Source organism: Myiozetetes cayanensis, unplaced genomic scaffold, assembly GCF_022539395.1.
Source record: "Myiozetetes cayanensis isolate MyiCay16 unplaced genomic scaffold, myiCay2020 scf16, whole genome shotgun sequence".
NCBI classification, from domain to species: domain Eukaryota; kingdom Metazoa; phylum Chordata; class Aves; order Passeriformes; family Tyrannidae; genus Myiozetetes; species Myiozetetes cayanensis.
The window spans coordinates 2,545,542-2,563,859 of NW_026087270.1; the positions used below are offsets into that span (position 1 = coordinate 2,545,542).

The 18,318-nt window shown below is 41.5% G+C and overlaps 1 protein-coding gene across 1 annotated transcript in view; it reads right to left on the bottom strand.

The window, feature by feature from the left end:
* Positions 1–3,935: 3,935 nt before the first annotated feature.
* ADAMTS18 (ADAM metallopeptidase with thrombospondin type 1 motif 18) overlaps positions 3,936–18,318 on the bottom strand; it is a 77,220-nt gene continuing 62,837 nt past the window's right edge. The window contains exons 19-23 of the mRNA XM_050311749.1: positions 14,263–14,467; positions 11,597–11,788; positions 11,032–11,244; positions 9,551–9,698; positions 3,936–5,998 (exon numbers count right to left, since the gene is read on the bottom strand). Coding sequence (XP_050167706.1) covers positions 5,883–5,998; positions 9,551–9,698; positions 11,032–11,244; positions 11,597–11,788; positions 14,263–14,467 — 874 coding nt within the window. The 3' untranslated portion in view covers positions 3,936–5,882. The remainder of the gene's footprint in view (positions 5,999–9,550; positions 9,699–11,031; positions 11,245–11,596; positions 11,789–14,262; positions 14,468–18,318) is intronic.

Here is an 18,318-nt window from a genome sequence, read left to right on the forward strand (position 1 = left end):
GAAGAAGTATATCCTACATTTAATTGGGAGAGAGCTGTGTTTACAGCCTGTTACTGTCTGCCCCACACACCAGCAAAGACCAAAATGAGCAAGCTGTGGCCAGTTCTGCACAACTTGGCAACTGCAGTGTTATTTTTACAAAGCCTGAGCTGATGAGCTTTCTGCTGACAGGCAGTATCTCCCTCTAGAAGTGAAATGTTCTGATCCAGTCAAAATATTATCTATCAATGAAGGATGCTCTCCATTTAAAGTCTTTGAAAGTCAAAATTCCTTTAATGGATTTGAAAGCACGGTATCTTTTTGTGGAGGGTAAAATAATGATTTGTATGTTGAATCTTAGGTCCTGTGGATAAATAAGTGACATTATCATTGATACATGAATAATCTATGAGCACTTTCTGCAGTGTTTTTCTGTTTATGTCATTTTGGGGGAAAACAAAACCAGTGAAATGAATATTTTAATGGATATTAAAAATATATATAGAACACTTATTTTATCATTTTCCACCAAACGTTATATTTCAGCTACCAAAAGCCCCCAAAATGAAAACTACAAAAATACTTTGTTTAGTAGCTTATAAAAGTCATTTTTTGGTGATGAATTTTGAGGAAATAGAAACCTCAACTACTTTTTCCTTGCTCAACAGTTACGTTGAACATACAACATGGAAATGTGAGGCCCATTATTTCCATGGAAGCAGAGCATTGGCAGAGCATTCCTGCTTTGGGGAAAATACCTTCACTTTCTCCTATCAGACAGACCAAATTCAGATGCTGAGGTGATTTGAGAAGGTGAAGAACCCAAAAAGGAAGTTCTTGTGTGTGCTTTTCTCCTAGATCTGTTGGCTCCCCCATAGGTAAGACCTTCATGAGTAAACATTTCCCTTATAAACCCTTTCAAATTCTTTTTGAATGAGCTTTTGTGTTGGCTCCCCTGTGTTATTACAAAAGGATTAGTGAACATTATCACAACAGAACATAATAAATTAATGCTTGGCAGCTCAAGTCACCTAAGGGATACTAAAGACCTGTCCTAAGTTGCAGTAGGCACACTGCAGTGTTCAGGCTGAAGTGTATGGGGACAATAGCTTGATTTAATGATTAGAAAGTAAGCCTGGAAGTTGGGGCTTAGCTGAAGATTCCTGCCTCTGTTGGCAGAATCCAGAAATTAATACAGGTTCTGTTCATGACTGAATACTTCTTATTATTGGACAGAAAGTACATAAAATATTTAGCAGTTTGAAGTATAGGTCCTGTAATAGATGTTTTTCTTCAGGGAACATAAGAAAAACTGGTTTTGGTGTTACTACATTGCCCTGTGGATTGAGATATTCAGGGTTTGTCCCTAGTTCAGCCCCGTTGGGACATTCAGGCTCTTTCTGCCCTAGTGTCTCTCATGGAAAATGTTTACATCCCTTCCCTCAGCCCTGCCTGGTGTGTGCTGGCTGTTACATGACAAGCTCTCAGGCCAGAGGGTGATTCTGATGCCTCTCCTTAGGGTACAGGCTGTGGCTTCCCATGGCACTGTGAGACAGATGCTGTAAATGACCACCTGCACCTGTGCCCTCTGCAGGGCAAGGCTGGGGATCAGCTCCACACTGTGCTTGTGTTCAGAGTCTGATAGACATCCAAGGACATGTTCCAGCCCAGCCTGAACCTGGGCTTGTTCTGAAGAAGAGGGGATGAAGGATATCTACAATAGTGGTGCACAGCAAGTAGGGAGGAAGGTTAGCTGATGTTGATTTTGATGTTGATGTTGATTTGGCTGATGTTCATACAGTAGTGCCTGGGGAGGGATTTAAAGCATCTTCTAGAAGCTGCACCTCCTTATTTCAGGATTTTTTCTGATGGAAAGACGGCTTTGCCAAACCCTCACATCTCTGTAGTCCCCAATTACTGGCATTGCTTTCCCCTGGGGACAGTCACTGTCTTGGTTAGGACTCAGCACTGAACACACCTTATTTCTGATGTACCCTCAGCAATGCTCAGCATCTGCTTTTGAAACAGTCAGGACAAAGTTCCTCAGTATTGCTCTTTGAGATCTTATCTGCATGAAGCTGCCTTTGAGATGTTGTGCAGTGTCCAGACAGTGAGCCACCAGCAGCACTTTCCCTCCTAATCACAACGAGCTCCCTGATAACACGTTCTTTTCCTGTAGTTTCTTGTTGCACACTCGGGACTGTGAGCTCCTCACAACACGTGCACACAGTGCTGCACACAATGGGATCCCAGTGACTCAGTAGGGTTGCACTTCAATTACAATGGAAATAATAACGTTAATTTATTTTCTTGATGCTTTTGACTAGGGTTTGCTGAAAAATAAAGGAAATACGGGCTATGGATCATGTTACCATAAAACCACATGCAGCGAAACATTCATCTGTCTCCAGCACTTCATGTCTTCTGGGCATCCGAGAGAGTCAAGTTTGATTTACACAATCAAGCTATTCATTAAATATCTGTTTGAGTTTTAGGCAGATGCATCCTTTACCTGAGTGATGAAATCTGACTACAGGAAATGGAGCTGTTCCTTTGTGAAAAGACCCCATTCTGATTTACAAAGTCAGCCTTGCAGCAATATACTTCTAGAAAACTGCCAAGCTTTGTATACCAAATACCGTTGTAAGGGCTCAGCAGTAAAACAGTTGTGGACTTGGGGGTGATCCAAGCACACAATAGCACATCTTTATGCAATATTTCCTCTTTCAACATCCCTCTCCAACACTGTAATTCACTGACAACCGTCGGTTCATTTTAATTCCAAAATTCTAGCCCAGAACACTAAGCAGTTTATAGAGTCTGAATTCTTGTGTGGGCATATTAATTATTTAAATCACTAGTCTAAATCCTGTTCCAAAGAGCTCTTGCTGGGAGTCCTTCAGGAGCAGACTGATCTATTGCTTATTATCGCCTACTGGGTTGTACTGTGAGTCAGAGGCATGTTCAGTATTTCCTATCAACAACCCTCTGTATAGCTGGCTGTTGTGAGAGCACTGAGTGATTGTGAATGAAGGGAAAAGCAGCAAATATCTGTTAGAGGATATATCTGAAATGATCCAGTGAATTGATATAGTCGCTATTAGGGATTGGCTTGGAAACTTCTCAGACGAGTCATTTTTGGAAAAATAAAGTATCCCCAGGCGGATGGGAGAGGCTGTAAAACCTAATGCTGTGTTGAGTGAGGCTCCTTATCTTGCAAACCACCTTGCAGATAAAACACACACCGGGAAGAATCCTGCTGGTTCAGGGATACACAACTTTCCACTGTCTTTGGTGAGAGGAGAGGTGGGTCAGGTCTGTCTTGCATAGAGAGGGGCAGCTTTATTTTTGTCTATTTTAGCTTTTGTGTTGTTATGAAAATAAACCCATGAAGTTTTGTCCATTTCGCCTTTTTGGGCCCGAAATGGGCACATTTCAGCTGTTTCAGTGGCAGGGCAGGCGTTCAAATGAGAAACACCTTCTGCTCTTAAAAGGCAACTCCAACACATTCACTCCCTGAATAACGAGCCGTGCATTCCTCACCAGCCAGGATAATGGGACCTTCAAAAGCAGAGAAGTTTCACATGACCTCAGCACATACGCCTGACTTTGAGTGCCTGAAAGGAGTGACCTCCATCCCATTCATCATCATGGCTTGTTAACACTCAGATCCACTGTTCTGCGGGTTCCCCCCAAAATTAATCCACCCCAGACCTGAATGGCAGGGCCATGGCTGGGCAGGAAGGTCACACTGAGCCACAGTGCCTAAAAGGCCACTCCCCAGAGGACAGACTTTTCTTGTGGGCAGCTCTGCCCCTCCACAGAACCAGCTCAGAGTCACAGACCTTTGCCAATTACGTAGCAGGAGATAACAGGATAATGTTCTCCCTTAAACCCACTATGGGACAATCAACACAGATGCAAGGGAAGGCATACAGCACTTATATTACTTGATATTTACTTATAACCTCCATATTTTATTCATGAATTTTACAATTCCAAATATAATGAAACAGTTAGAGTATTTTATTACAAAGCTTATAAAATAATTAAATATTACACTTATAGTTTTTTGCCTTTTTTACACCATAATTCATACTTTGTGACACTACCATTTTCTTTCCTCAGTTGTCACTTAAGGAAGTGAGCAAAGAAATATAAAGGAAAAGCTATGCATTAATAAATTAATTATTTTACATAAAATAATAAAAAGGTCACAATTATAAAAACAAAACAAAAACAACCTTGTAGTTTTCCTAGAAAAAAAAGTTATAATTACACAATGTCCAATATCAAGACAGAGCGGTGTAGGTTGAGATATGTTTCCAATCATCATTTCTTAGAGTATCGCAGAATACATGTTTTTAATTTAAATTGTTGCAGAGGGAACTGCTAATTTTAAGTGACCACTGTCTGGCATTAGTGCTGAGCTGGCTAATCTTATGCTGAAACCATACTTTAAGAAACCAGTCAAACTGAACTACATTCATCAAACAAAGTTGTGGGATTGGGTGGAATTAGATAAATACGTCCCTCAAAGGCACTCCCCAGAAAATTACAGTAGGACACAGCTCTGTCTCAGATGGGTTTGGCAAATAGGTTGGGGATTTTTTCAATGCAGAAACCTTTTGAACTGCACCATTTGATCGTGTCACCGAGCACCTCGATACTGAACGGTTACAAACATCATTATGTTTACAATTCTTTTGTTTGCTGGTGGATTCTGAACTAAATACAAGTATTAGGAGAGTGTATAAAAATAGAACTGACTTTTATTTGGTTCGAGTAAATAATCCACTTATCTTTTTCAAGCTCTCTTTCCATATAACCTGTGTGAATAAATAACTGTTCAGAGAAGTTCAGTATGAATTAATGGTCTGTAATATACTTGTTATTTCCTTTGGGTAATGGATGAATCAAAATTTGCAGAGATCTGAGATTAAAAAGAAGACATTCTTCAGTATCTTGGCATTCAAACAATCTAGCTTCTGAAACAAAACTACTTTAAAATATCAAGTTTAAATTTTAAAATTACATACTTAATGAGCTTAGAAAGTTGAAAACATAACCATTGAGCTCAATAAATCTGAGTTCCTTGAGTTAGTTGAAACATGAAATCCTATTTTACTTGTAACACAGCAATATTAAAAGTCCAAATATTCTAACGCTGAGTATTTCTAGGAATACATTTCAAGTTACTAGTTAACCACCTCTGAGTGTCTACACAAAGCAGAAAATGAATTCTTCAAAACAATAAAAACAATTAGCACGATGCAAAACTTGCTTTTCCAGCAGCAAGTCTGATAGAGAAGCACCATAAATCTTTGTAGTGCACTATTTACTTCTGGTGGTCACACGTGTGACACTGTGTTCTCCAGCCAACAGCCAGTGGAATGTCTCTCTGTGGCAGCAAACACTTTCCTTACCCTGGGACAACGGTATCATTAAAAAAAATTGTGAAAGGAAACGCTTTTGACAGTGTGATCTGTCCTGCTGCCACGCTGTAGCCTTCCTCCTCCAGCTCCCCACCTCTTTTTTGCTTTGCATTCTGGTAAATTAGCCAGAAAAGGCTTCCTTGCCTTAATTTCTTCCTCTGTAACATGTGACAGTGCAAAATGACACTTTTAATGAAAGAAGAACTTCCCCTCGAGTCTCAGTGTTCAAGTGATCCATAGTACCCTGTGCTTTAGTGAGGTCAGCAAATGAAGAAAAAAAAAGAAACATTCCTTTTTCAACACATATCCAACAATTACTGTACCTCAGACATTCCCTTAGAAAAAAAAAAAATGTCTCTTCCATCAGTGGTTTATGTGGCACCATGTCTTGCCTCAAAGTAGAGATAATTCCAACATAAATTGAAGAAGAGAATCCTGTCACTGAAGGGTTCAGATAACGCGCTGCTATCAGTTCTTCTTTGTGCATGATTTACAGCACTGCTTGCCATAAAATTTGTGGTTACAGACACCATGCTGGGGCACCAGATGACACCAAGTGAAGAAATCCACACAAGAAGGATCATCTGAAGGAAAGAAATCCAAGCAATATGGTAAAACTGTGTTTTTAGCAAGCCTGCAAGTCAGGCAATCTTTCCACACATTTGTATGCAATTGTAAATATTAAAAACATGATGGGTGACTCAATTCAAAGGAAAGGAAACATGAGTGAGCTTTCATCTCAAAAATACTAGTTTCTTTTTTTAATTTGTTAAGAGATCAAAGTTATTAATTTATAGAGATAGAGCTAATATCATAGGAGGGTCCAGAGGCTGAATGAATTAAAAAATTCAGAGCACGCTCTGAAGTTCAGGAAAACAGAAGGAAGTTCCACATCAGAGCATAGAAAAACTTATCTGTGTTTACATCTCTGATTACAAATGTTGTTCTAAAGCCAGGCACTTGTACATATCAGCCTGCTCCACACTTGATGCCAACTGCTTCTTGCCACCATCATCACATGGAGTTTACCTGCACCTCAAAGTAGTGTCAGCTCGGATTGTGAGTGTCCACACAGACACATGGAAATGGGAGTGCCTGGGCCCTGCTCTGAGCACTCGTGTGCACATAGTGCTCTGCTCCGTGTCTGTGTCCCAGCACTTTCCAGAGGCACTTCTTCCTCTCTGTTCCACTCTGCAGGGAACCTCAGAAATCTCTCTCTCAGACACTTCAGTTTAATGCCATGAATCAGGCTTTTAGGACTATGACTATACCACGCTGGTGAAATCTTAATTAAGTGCAATGAGAAAAGAGACAGGCTGACAGCATTTAGTTCTGAAAAGCCTTTAATTACAAGTACAGGTAAATCGTATTTTTCAATTAAGGTCTTATTTCTCTTCGATTTCTGTACAGATCATTTATACACACAGCTCTGCTGCTTTAAAAATATTTCATAGCTGCTCCTCTTTCCAGTTTTGTAGAGGATGCTTTATGTTTCTTTAAATGAGCAGAGTGATGATCCAATGGATGATTTATAAACAAATTCACCGTGTCTGAGAGAGCAGTAGGACCTGATGAGGTTCAGCAAAATTTATGGCTAAACAGAAATCTCCTGTGAGCATGGGAAAAGATTTCATTCAACCCTCAGAACTACTGTTTACATGGTCAATAAAAGGAATTTACAAGGAGACTGAAGAAAAATCTAGCTACTGTCTGCATTCTCAGATCAGCTAAGCTGAGTCACAGCAGATAAATGCTCCCTCACATGGCACAGACAACTTCTTCATGGGCCAGAAGTCATCTTCATCTCTTTATATGAACTTCTTTGGATTAATCAACACTACTTTTTTTTTTTTTATTTCCTTTTATATCATGGCAAAGGTGATTTTTTTCGTGTATGCCTTTTATCACTTCTAAATTTATTTGAATTAATAAGAAAATAATTTCCTTTTTTTTTTTTTAATATGCCATTTTTTCTCAGCTTTCAAAAACGTAAGCCTGTCTGTAAATTCTAATGGTAGGGAAAGAAAAGACTTTTCTTGAACAAACACTTGTCCAGGAAGTGGGGAGCTCAGTACTGAACTGCAGCCTTCCCACTCCACAGCACTGCCTTTCCATTCCCCACGGAGTGCCAGGAGGGATGCAGCTGGAGCTCAGCACCAGCCTTCCCATTCCTTCCCCTGCTGTCACCAGACAATTTGGGAGGAACCAAAGCAGACAAGAGATGAAAAGCACACACCACACAGAGGAAGGAAAGCTGCTCTGAGTAAGACAGGAGAAGCTCTCCTGCCACGAAAGGGTGAATTTTTAAAAAATTACAAATTACTCTTTAAAAAAAAAAAGTATGAGGAGGAGGCAACATTAATAAATCTTTATGCCCACTTTGAAGATCGGAGGGCAGTGTTAATATTACAGAGGTATGGCTGGAAACTTTACACTTGGGACCTAATCCAAGGACTGCTGGAAGGAACACAAAGAGTCCCACAAAATTCAGTGGATGGGGATCAGGCTGTCAGTCCCTTATTTCTATTTACCCAAGTATTTATACGTTGTTCAGATTTTCATTCATTTAAGCAGTTGGATTTACTAGGAGTCACAGTGACCCTCACTGCATTTAGCAGAGGGGTGGAAATGACCTGGTTTGTCCAGAAAAGTGCAAACTCTCCCTGAAACATTAATTTCTTGCCTGTGATCACTGAGCTGGAGCTGCATGGCTGATAATAGAGACTGATTTGCTTCAATGTGATTCCAGCACAGCTGGTTTCCTCTCTTTCTGCTGGTTTAGACAGAAAGTTAGAGAGCAGTGAGGAGATAATTGATCTCTAGAGCTTGACGACCCAGGTATAATAAAGGGGAAAGGGCTCCTGCAGATGTGAGGAGAGAGAGAAACAGGCCAAGGCCAAAATTAATAACAGACAGTACTTCAAACATGAAATATAGCAGGCAAAAACAGGGGTGAAAGAAAAGTCCTTGCTATGTAACAGAAAAGGGAGTTATACAGAAACTCCAAAGTACAGCAGAACCTTTTAGAAAGGTTAATGTGAAGTGTTAGGAACATTTACTGATAAAAACAGCAGAACTATTTACTTATCCCTTTTAGGACCATTTCATCTCTATATCCTTGTTTGGATTAAGGTCCCCTGATAGATCAGTTTGATACTCTGCATGTCTTGAGCTGATGCAGTAGACTGGTTAGGATCTCCCTGGGTTTCACAGGGTTTCTGTGCACAGGGAATGCCAGGAATTGGGGCAGACATTGGGGATGGTTGGCTAATGTCAGTTTACAAGATGCAGGGCCAGAGCTTGACCTCTGCTCCCAACTCCATTACCACCTTCCTCTTGCAATCCAGCTTGGGTTTTATAGAGGTTACTTTCAGCTCCCAGTTTTAAAATTGTAACAAGTCAATTAATGTGCAGGATTTTGAAAGCTAAAGTTTAAAGTGCTTTAGCATACCTAGATAACCAATGTTATGTGGGGCAAAACTGGACCTCCATGATTTTTTTTCACATAGTTAGGAAGGAGTCACAAACAGTGATCATCCAAATATATGTAAGGCACCACTCTTTGTGGTGGTACTGAGAGAATTCCCCTTCCATCATTCCCTGCTCCTCACACTGAAGAGGTAGAGAGGGATACAGCAGACATACAAGTGTGGAGAGAGCTTAATTTTGTGTTCCCTGATTGCATGTCTGAAGGATGTTCTAAACATTTTTGGAGTCCCAGGACCTGGGTGCAATCTGAAGCTTGGTCTGACTTCAAAAGACTAAAAGTAAATGGCAAATTCTTATTGCTTAGCTCCAAAGTTGCTATTATTAATCACAAAGCAGTACCAGCATAGGATGCTTGTTACTCAACAAGAGAATATAAAGGTGCAGCTCAGAACTAAACAGCATAACTATTTCACATACTGCTTTTAAAATCTCCTGTGTCAGTCACACTCTTGAATTTGCTTTAAGAGGGTTCACTTTGAGAAGAGAAATGCTGTAGTATCAGAGAGTTGCTGTCGATCTGGAAGCCTGTGAAAAAGCCATTTATGAAGGAACGTGCCAGATCAGTGAGTGTAATGAAAAGGCGGGTTTTGCTGGCTACAGAATTCTAAAGAACCAACTCTGCTGCAGCAGGTAGAGCTGAGTTTTACCTCTTTTCGTGGGGACTGGGCAGAAGTTGGTGTTGCAAGCTCTCAGGACAGCTGGTTTCTGGTGGGGCAGGCACCCCGACGCCGGTCTCCCCTGGCGCAGGCACTGCACACTCCGGGTCTGCACCCCCCCTCCACAGGTCACCGTGCACTGAGGACAAAAGGAAAAGCTTTCATTGCAGAGACTCTGGAAGCCCATGAGAGCCAAAGGGGGCAGTTTCTAGGGCTTTGGATGAGACTTTCAAAGCAAGGAAGGTCAGGATCGGATGTGCTGCTGTTCAGTAACCCCCACCAGGACCAACTTTTCAGAGACTTGTGTGTCTTTTGGTTATTTAAGGACTCAGCTGAAAATCTGGTTCCTTACTTAGACATTGAGACAGAAACTGAACATTTTAGAAAACCTGTTCCTGACTGTCTGCTCTGATTTCTTTTGATCTCTGGGCCTCTGGGCCCAATCCTGCTGCCTGAACCGAGGTAAAACTCCCAGTGGAACCATAATTATGGCAGTATCTGGGGAAAACCACTATGCATTTGCAGGAAGAGCTATGAAGTATTTTAACATTAATAAGCCTTTTACTTGTATGTGTTTCATGAAAAGTTGTCTTCAAGATAAATGTGATCGTTTTCATCTGATTGCAATTGTCAGGCATACATTGTTTCATGTAAATATTATTAAATGAGTGTGTGTCTCATTGATATATGACTCATGAAGTAGATAAGTTCCAGAAATACAGAAGCTTGTTTGCAAGAATGTAGAAACAAATACAGACTGATCCCACAATTAATCACAGTATTTAGGGAATTCCAGGCAATCTGTGCAGATGCTCAAATACATTGTGCACAGAGATATGCAGTAGAATGGAATGTAGTGCCTCTCAAGCATGAATAACATTTTTAGGTGACATTCTTCAGTTTCAGGACAAAGAAATGAGCTGCACCAAAGTACATGATGGATGTGGACCAGCTGCATCATGTTTCACTGGCTGAGTGCTGTGGCCTTCTTTGGGGAATGGCTACGTGCAGGAGACACATGGGAGCTGTTAGTACTGGGGATGGCTCCAGTGTACCACTGGACTTTTGGCTCCAGCAGAATGTAAGGCTGGAGCTGGCTTTAACTTGGGCAGCCTGGGCTCACATTGCCATGGTCACAGAGGCATGGCTGTCAGCATTTTACACCCACCAGCTGTTTGTGCCACTCCAGCCAGTGTTCCCTCTGTGGGATATGATGGAATATGGTGCTCTCCAAACCCAGCACTGACACCTCACCTGCCTTCCAGGGCATGCACGACCCAGGAGGCAGCAGTCACACTCGAGTTGAGATGTTCTGCAGTGCTGTGCAGGGAACAGCACCAGGGGATATGACCTGAGCTACTGCACAGAGAAACTCGGTCCTTCTGCAAATTCCTTAGAACCAAGACATGAAACAGGGCTGAAAGAGCAATAGCCAGGACAGGGAGAGAGGTGACAAAGCTTCCCGTTCCTACCTGCTGCCAGGGTGAGGAATACCAGCCAGACACCATGTTATACAATGTCTGTGATGGACAGGCTCCCTTGTTACAAGGTTCCTCCAGCTTGGTGTTTGGTTTCTTGATGTTTCTGCATCTCCTCTGAGGGAAGGTGAGCAGTTTCCCCTGGATGCTTTTCTCGCCGCATTTGAGCTCTCGCCTTTGCACGCCCGGGCCGCAGGAGGCTGAGCACTGCAGAGGCAAAACACACCTCTTACACCTACAGAAACACGGTCAGACAAAGGGGAATCTGCAAGGGAACCCAAAGTGTGCATTATAAAAGCATTATAGAACTAAACCCACAAAGACCACGCTCCATAATGTGAAAACTGAAATGCGAATCCAAGTCAGTGGAATTTCTGAATAATGAAGACAGCAGGGTACATCCAACTAAATCTGTGTTTTGTAGTGGCTCGCCTAGAACACCTGATTTTCAAATGACAGCTCAGCTTTCTGTCCTCCCCATGGCTCGTGTGTGTCCCTAAGGCAGCATTTCCAAGAGCAGCAAAGGCAGGCAGTGAGCCATGTAACTGCACCACTTTACCTCACTCCAGGAAGAAATCACCCACTGGAGCCGGTCATTTTTGGGACAGCGTCCCAGCACACAGGTCTGCTGGGATTCGGGTCTGTGGTCTCTGCTGCACATACTTTCGGGCAAGATTTTCACCTTGGGAGAACCAGCACTTTTGCAGTAGACATCCCGTTTCTTAAGACCTCTCCCACAAGTCTTGGAGCACTGTGATGGAAAGAAACACTTGTCTGAAGTAGGGGAAATGAAAATTGGCATTATTTGTATTTTACACCAGAGCGTAGAAATCGTGGCTAACACGCTGTGTAGCTGCCATTGTATATAAGCAAACTTAAAATTCTAGTGGTAAATAAGGGACAGTAACATCTGCATGTCACTTCTAAAACATTGCTCTAAGTGCTCTCTTAATGTAAGCTGTGAACTCTCACAGCCCCCATATAGAACAGATACGAGTAATATAAGAGTAATATCTCTTTTCCACAGATGAGGTAAGTTGGACTTGTGAGCAAAATGCTTTTGTGAACGAAGTGCTTTTTCCCTGCTCAGCACAGTTGAAAGCTGGTCCTAACCTCTCGTGGCAGATTCTCCCACAGCAAGATGCTCTCAGCTATTTGTTATTTTGTCCTCACCTTGGCCTAGAGGGATGAGACAGAGGCAGAGAAAACTACCCAGGGAATCGATACATAACTCCTTCACAAAGGGAATCTCACGAGACAGAATCTGATACAGACAGTGGTTAAGAAGCTTGACCAAAGCTGTTTTAATTGCCAGCTGCATCTTAGGACAAGTCACCAGTGAATAAATAAGTTTTGCTGAACCATGGTTCAGTGGAACAGGCATTCTGTAGCTTTCACTGCCTGAGCATACAATAAAATGCCTGAATGAACCATTTCTGATGAAATGAAGAAATAAACAGCCCTGAAATAATGCTGCCAGCTTCCTACTTTCTTGCCTCCTCTTCTAATTGTTCTTCTTTCTACTAATAATTATGGGGCATGTTCCAAGGCAGAATTACTACTTGTATCAAATTCCAAGTGTTTTTAAAACATTTCATGAAAGCACAGTTGTGTTGAGGATGTAACAGAGATACCTGCATGTTGAAAATCTGTGGTTTTAATCCTTCCCCAATACAAACAAAAAAGTCTTTTCATTTAAAATGACACTGATTTGTGTAGAGAAGCTTCATTTAGATTAGATATTAGGAAGAAATCCTTCCCTGTGCGAGTGCTGAGGCCCAGAGGAGCTGTGGCTGCCCCAGCCCTGAAGTGTCCAAGGTCAGGTTGGATGGGGCTTGGAGCAACCTGGTGTGATGGAAGGTGTCCCTGCCCGTGGCAGGGGGGTGGAATGAGATGAGCTTTAAGGTCCCTTCCAGCCCAAATCATTTTGTGATTCTATGATTTTGCACCTTTTTTCTCTTAACTCCTTTGAGCTTGTGATGTAACAGTCTTCAGCTGAATGTTAAAATCTTTACTAACTTGTTCAATGGGCCTGTTCACTACATTTCAGCAGGACTTGTAAACTTGAAATCTCAACTTGAATTTTACACCTCTTAAAGAAGAGGAAAATGGATTTTCTTAATTGTCTGATTTCTTTATTTTAAAGGAGGAAAGTCTGAAAGTGTGAATGTGTTTGAAAATCTGGTTTTTATAATCTCCTGCCACACTGAAGGTTTCCTTCAGATACACTGGAAGAAGTTCCTTTTGGAGTGTTAAAACTCTGTTTCAGTGGACTACTGAGTGGTTACTCATCTGTCACAGTAAATTCCAGGGCACTGCCCTGGACAGGCAGTCTGTGCTTCTCAGCTGGGAATGTGGAGGTCAAGGTGTTCTTCTTGAACACCTAAAGAGTAACAGTACCAAGAACAGAACACATAAGTAATAAAGTTTTCAATAAATTTAAATCCATCTCGAATCTCACTAAATGAAGATGGAAAAATGAAATTAATGTAGCTCCTTTTGATATAAGTGCACCGCCAGCTCTTCCTTAAATCCCAGATTTCTCAGTACTTTGTTTATCCTTACATTAACCATTCCCAACAGCACCAACAGCAGTGAAAGATGGAGCAGAGCTGAGTTTTGTGTGAGCATCTGTGTGTTTTTTAGCTCAGGTGGTTCAATGCCAGGTGTGTAAAGCAGGGGGTGTACACACAGAATTTCCCCCAGGCCTCATGCCCCTCATGGCAGTATCAGCAGCAGCAGTGCTGGCAGTAGAGTAGCTGCTCTAAAAGTACAGAAGTGATTAGTGAATGTGTAAATCACAAATTTATCAACCCATAATCCATATATGTGTGTGTAACCCTGAGCCCAAATACTTCTTCATTCCCTGACTGCCTGTCACCTCTGAGAGAACTTAATATTGCTTGGGGAGTAATCTCAGAGAGGGTTAATGGCTTGAAGAATTCACAGAGCCTTAAGTTACGAAACCAGAAGGAATTATCCATCTATTTGTGTGTACCTAAAAGATCACCACCTGTCTGCTTCTGGCAAGCCCTCCTGCCTGAGCACTGCTGAAGGCTGATTACAAAGCATATATAGTTTACATGTTTATACATACATGGTTTCCATATTCTCTTCAAGGATGAAGTCACTTGCAAAACACCGAACTCCACAGAGTTAGTGTTTGAGGAGAGTTTTTTGCAATGTTTTCCTTATGCCAGCAGACTAAAATTTCTCCAGAATTACCTGAGACCACGGGCCAGGGCTCCATTCTGGTGGGCAGTCCTGAGTATTGCACATCTGCACCTGTGGGGGGGTGCTGACAGGACACAGGGAATGGGCCACCACCTCCTCTCTTTGGAAAGCCCTTTTCTGGACGCACTGAATGAGGCGACTTTGCTGCCCTCCTCCACAGGACTTGCTGCATGTGCTCCACTCACCTGCTGACCAGCTTAGAGGAGGAAAGGCATGTTAGAAACACAGGAGTGCAATTAGCTTTATAAAATCAATACACATGAGACACCTATCAAATGTGAATTATTCAGGGACCCTGCTCAGCCGATCTCCTGATGGACTGATATCTGCTCAAGCAATCAGAGAGCTGTAGTTACATTACCGACCTTCAAAGCATGGAACATTTTGCTAGGGATAAAATATAAGTCACACAACTAGAAAAACAAGTATTGCTTATTTACAGTTCTCATCTACTAGAACCAGCTTGCCTATCAATCTGACTTGGAATCTGGAATTCCACGGGGACTGAGAGAGACGCTGCCGTTGAGGCTGGTGGAGAGTTTATAAAATATAAGGGTCTGGTTAACAAATCACCATTCCTTTTTAACCCTGTCTATGCTGTTTATTAAAAACACATCTCACACAGGAAAAGAAAAATATTTTCTGAAGAACTGACAGGATGATCATTTTTGCCACTGTAGCTGCTGAAGAGACAGGTTTGATTATTAAAAAGTTGTGCCCTTTGTGATTATGACTTTTCCTTTTTCTATCTCTCTCAGAACACAGGATGGGGGAGGAAGATTTACCTAAGCTGATGTAATGAAAAGTTGGCATGGAAGGGAAAGAAAGGCCAGTTTAGCTGAGCATGTACCTACAGTGTTTGTGCTTAAATACACTCAGACAGGGTGACAAACATGAAGGTTTTTCGGACAAACTCTACTGGCCTCTATTCACCAAAAAGAACTTCCTTGCTAAAAGCAGCAGTCCTGTCAGTAGTGTCCTGAGGATTTGAAAAGGCTCTGAAAGGCTGAGAGAGCTGGGTTGTTCAGCCTGGAAAAGAGAAGGCTCGGGGGTGACCTAACTGAGGCCACACAGTGCCTGAAGGGAGCCTGCAGGAAAGATGGAGAGGGACTTTTCACAAGGACAAGCACAAGGACAAAGGAGAATGGCTTTGAGCTGAAGAAGGGAAGGTTTAGATTGGATATTATGAAGAAATTTTTCCTTGTGAGGGTGGGGAGGCCCTGGCACAGGTTGCCCAGGGAAGCTGTGGCTGCCCCATCCCTGGAAGTGTCCAAGGCCAGGTTGGAAGAGGCTTGGGAACAACCTGGGCTAGTGGAAGGTGTCCCTGCCCATGGCAGGGGTTGGAATGAGATGAGCTTTGGGGTCCCTTCCAACCCAACCCGTTCTGGGATTCTATGATTCTAAGACTATATGATTTAAATGTCTTCAGACTAATAAATTTGGCAGACAGACAATGCAGAATCTAAATAAAACAGAGGAAATTTAACCAGCACAAGCTGTTGGGCAAATCTGTGCTCGAGGCACAGACATGCTGCAGCTACACGTCATGTCCCTGAAGTGACACAAAGTCTGAGGAGTTACTGCCAGTTGTTTGGGGTAAGTTCAGTTTTGAAATGCCAAGAACTGCTCAGTATTTCTATTCTTGAAGCCCTGAGTGGGTCCCCAGCCATTGTGGAATGCTTTGGAAACATTCAACCAAGTGTCTTTGTCCTCGAAGGCTTCCAAAGTAAGACCATAAATAACAGCCAGATAGGAAAACAGAAGTGAAGAAACAGAGAAAATTCTGAATGACTAAATCATTACTCATTGAGAACTCTTATTGAAAGACCCAGCACTGAAATTAAACCAAGAATTTCAGAAAAGTTTTACAAATTTTTAATTATTTGCTTCACAGAAAGGTTCTTGTCTCAAATCTGACCATTTGGTCTATCCTGCTCCCCAGTTTCTCACAGCATCAGTCCTGTGACCACTGGAATAGCTACTTACATACAATTTTAAGGATAAGAAAGCTTTTTGTTTCCTGTGTGAAAGATGCACAGCATCCCACTTGCCTGTCTGTTCACATCTGCCTGAAAGCAAAGCTAATTTTAATTTGTGAAAAATGCATAAAAAGCCTATTTTTGAAAAATCCCCTTGGGAATAGAAGAAATCCCAGCTCTCAGAGTCTAGCAACTTCTGTAACTGCCAAAAGCAGAGGCAATATAAAAGGCACTAATTTAAGGACAAAGAAATATTAATGGGAAAAGTCAGTAGTTATGTAATTCCAGAACAGATCAGAAGTTTCCTTTTCGTCTGATTTATAAATATTTGAACCATTGCACTACAAACTTCTGGGAAAAGAGTTTTAATCCATTTTACAACTTTTAATTAGTTTGCCTTGATGTTTCTGACAATGGTGACTGGTAGACCAACCAGAAGTGTTCACTTTAAGAGTTTATTCACCATAACTGCCCAGAAGGTTCCCTTCTTCACAGAGGAGAGGGCAATAAACCTACTTTAATGTCCTCTAGTAAACTGCCATTTTCCAAGATTATCTGGGCTGTGATCCCAGAGTATCTTTCATTAGCTCAAATAACTAAATAATTATGAGCAGATTTGGCAGCTCTGAATTCCAACAACAACAGTGTGCAGCGCTGGTGCCTTTCTGTGTTCTTACTGTTGGGACAGTAGTTTGGTCCCACTCAGACTAATAAGCCTTTGTTCTTATGCAACCATTATTCCTCACTGACCTTTACAAGTCTGGAGCCTCTTTTATGTCCCAAAACTGACACACTTGTATCTCATCTGTTAGTCACCTCCTTCCCTCGCCTGTTCTGCCTGCTGTACTTGGGTTTGCTTTGTCTGCTGTTTATTAAGCATTCCTCCATGCTATTTATTAATTAATCTTACTTTTTTTTTCTGTTGGCAGTCTCAGGTTTATGGGAAATATGACATGCTCTGACTTTCTGGAAAGATTCCTCAGCAGAGGTATTCTGGCATAGTTTCACTCAGTTGAATGGCAATGTGTTAATTTAAGGCATGGTCCTACATGTAGATCCTCCACACATCAATATATCCTAAGGATTTTAAGAATAATTAATTAGTGAGTTGAACTGTTTTTCCCTTGAGGTGCTTGAGGCTTTGACATCTTTTCTTTTTGTACTCTCTTCAGGGTTAAAGTCATTAAATGTGTTTTATAGTAGCAAATTATAGAATAGCTGCAATTTCATCATGAAGACACTGCACTGTGTGTCAAAATGGATATTGAGCATTTTCAGTGATATGTAAATCAGTGGATGTTCAAAGTACATCAGGGTCTCTGGTTAATCAGAAATGGAAATTTTGTGTGTGGTCAGTAGAATTTAATCTGATTTGGGTGGAGCTTTACAGTGATGCCACATCAAAATGAAGGTAGGCATAAAGAGCTTAAAAACACTCCTGAGGACATCACAGACAATACATTTCTGTGGGCACGGTGCTGAGTTCATTGGATAAAAATAGTTCTGGCAAAAGATAAGTTGCATATGAAAAGACTGTGTTTGGCTACAAAGATTACTTAAGGCTGGTATTGAGAAAATCATGTGGCTAAACGCAATGTAAAGAAACTGCTGAAGCAGGAACACGGGGCTCTCATGTCACATGTTACCGTTATTTAAACCTTATCTCTATTGTTTTGTGGTCAGAGTGTATAATTTGCCATTTGGATTTTGTGTACTCTGCTGTAATCATTAAATTCTGCAGGAAATTCCAAACTATTACTGGACTATTTTTTAGTATGTTCAACATATTGCAAACTATGGATTTTTAAATAAGAACAAAGTCACTGCAGAACATATGAATCTTTTTGCTTTGCCCCATCATCCTCTTCTGGACTGGGGGAGAAGAGGAATGCTTTCTATTAAACTTCATTAAATGTGTTATTTTATGAAGTATGGGCTTAGCCAACTGCTTTTACTGCCCTGTTGCTTTTATCACCGCAGAGTAAAACCGGCAGATGACACCAGGTCTAGACCCTTCCTCCACTTCTTCTGCTTCACTGCATCTTCAGATTTATTTCTTTCCCCCTGA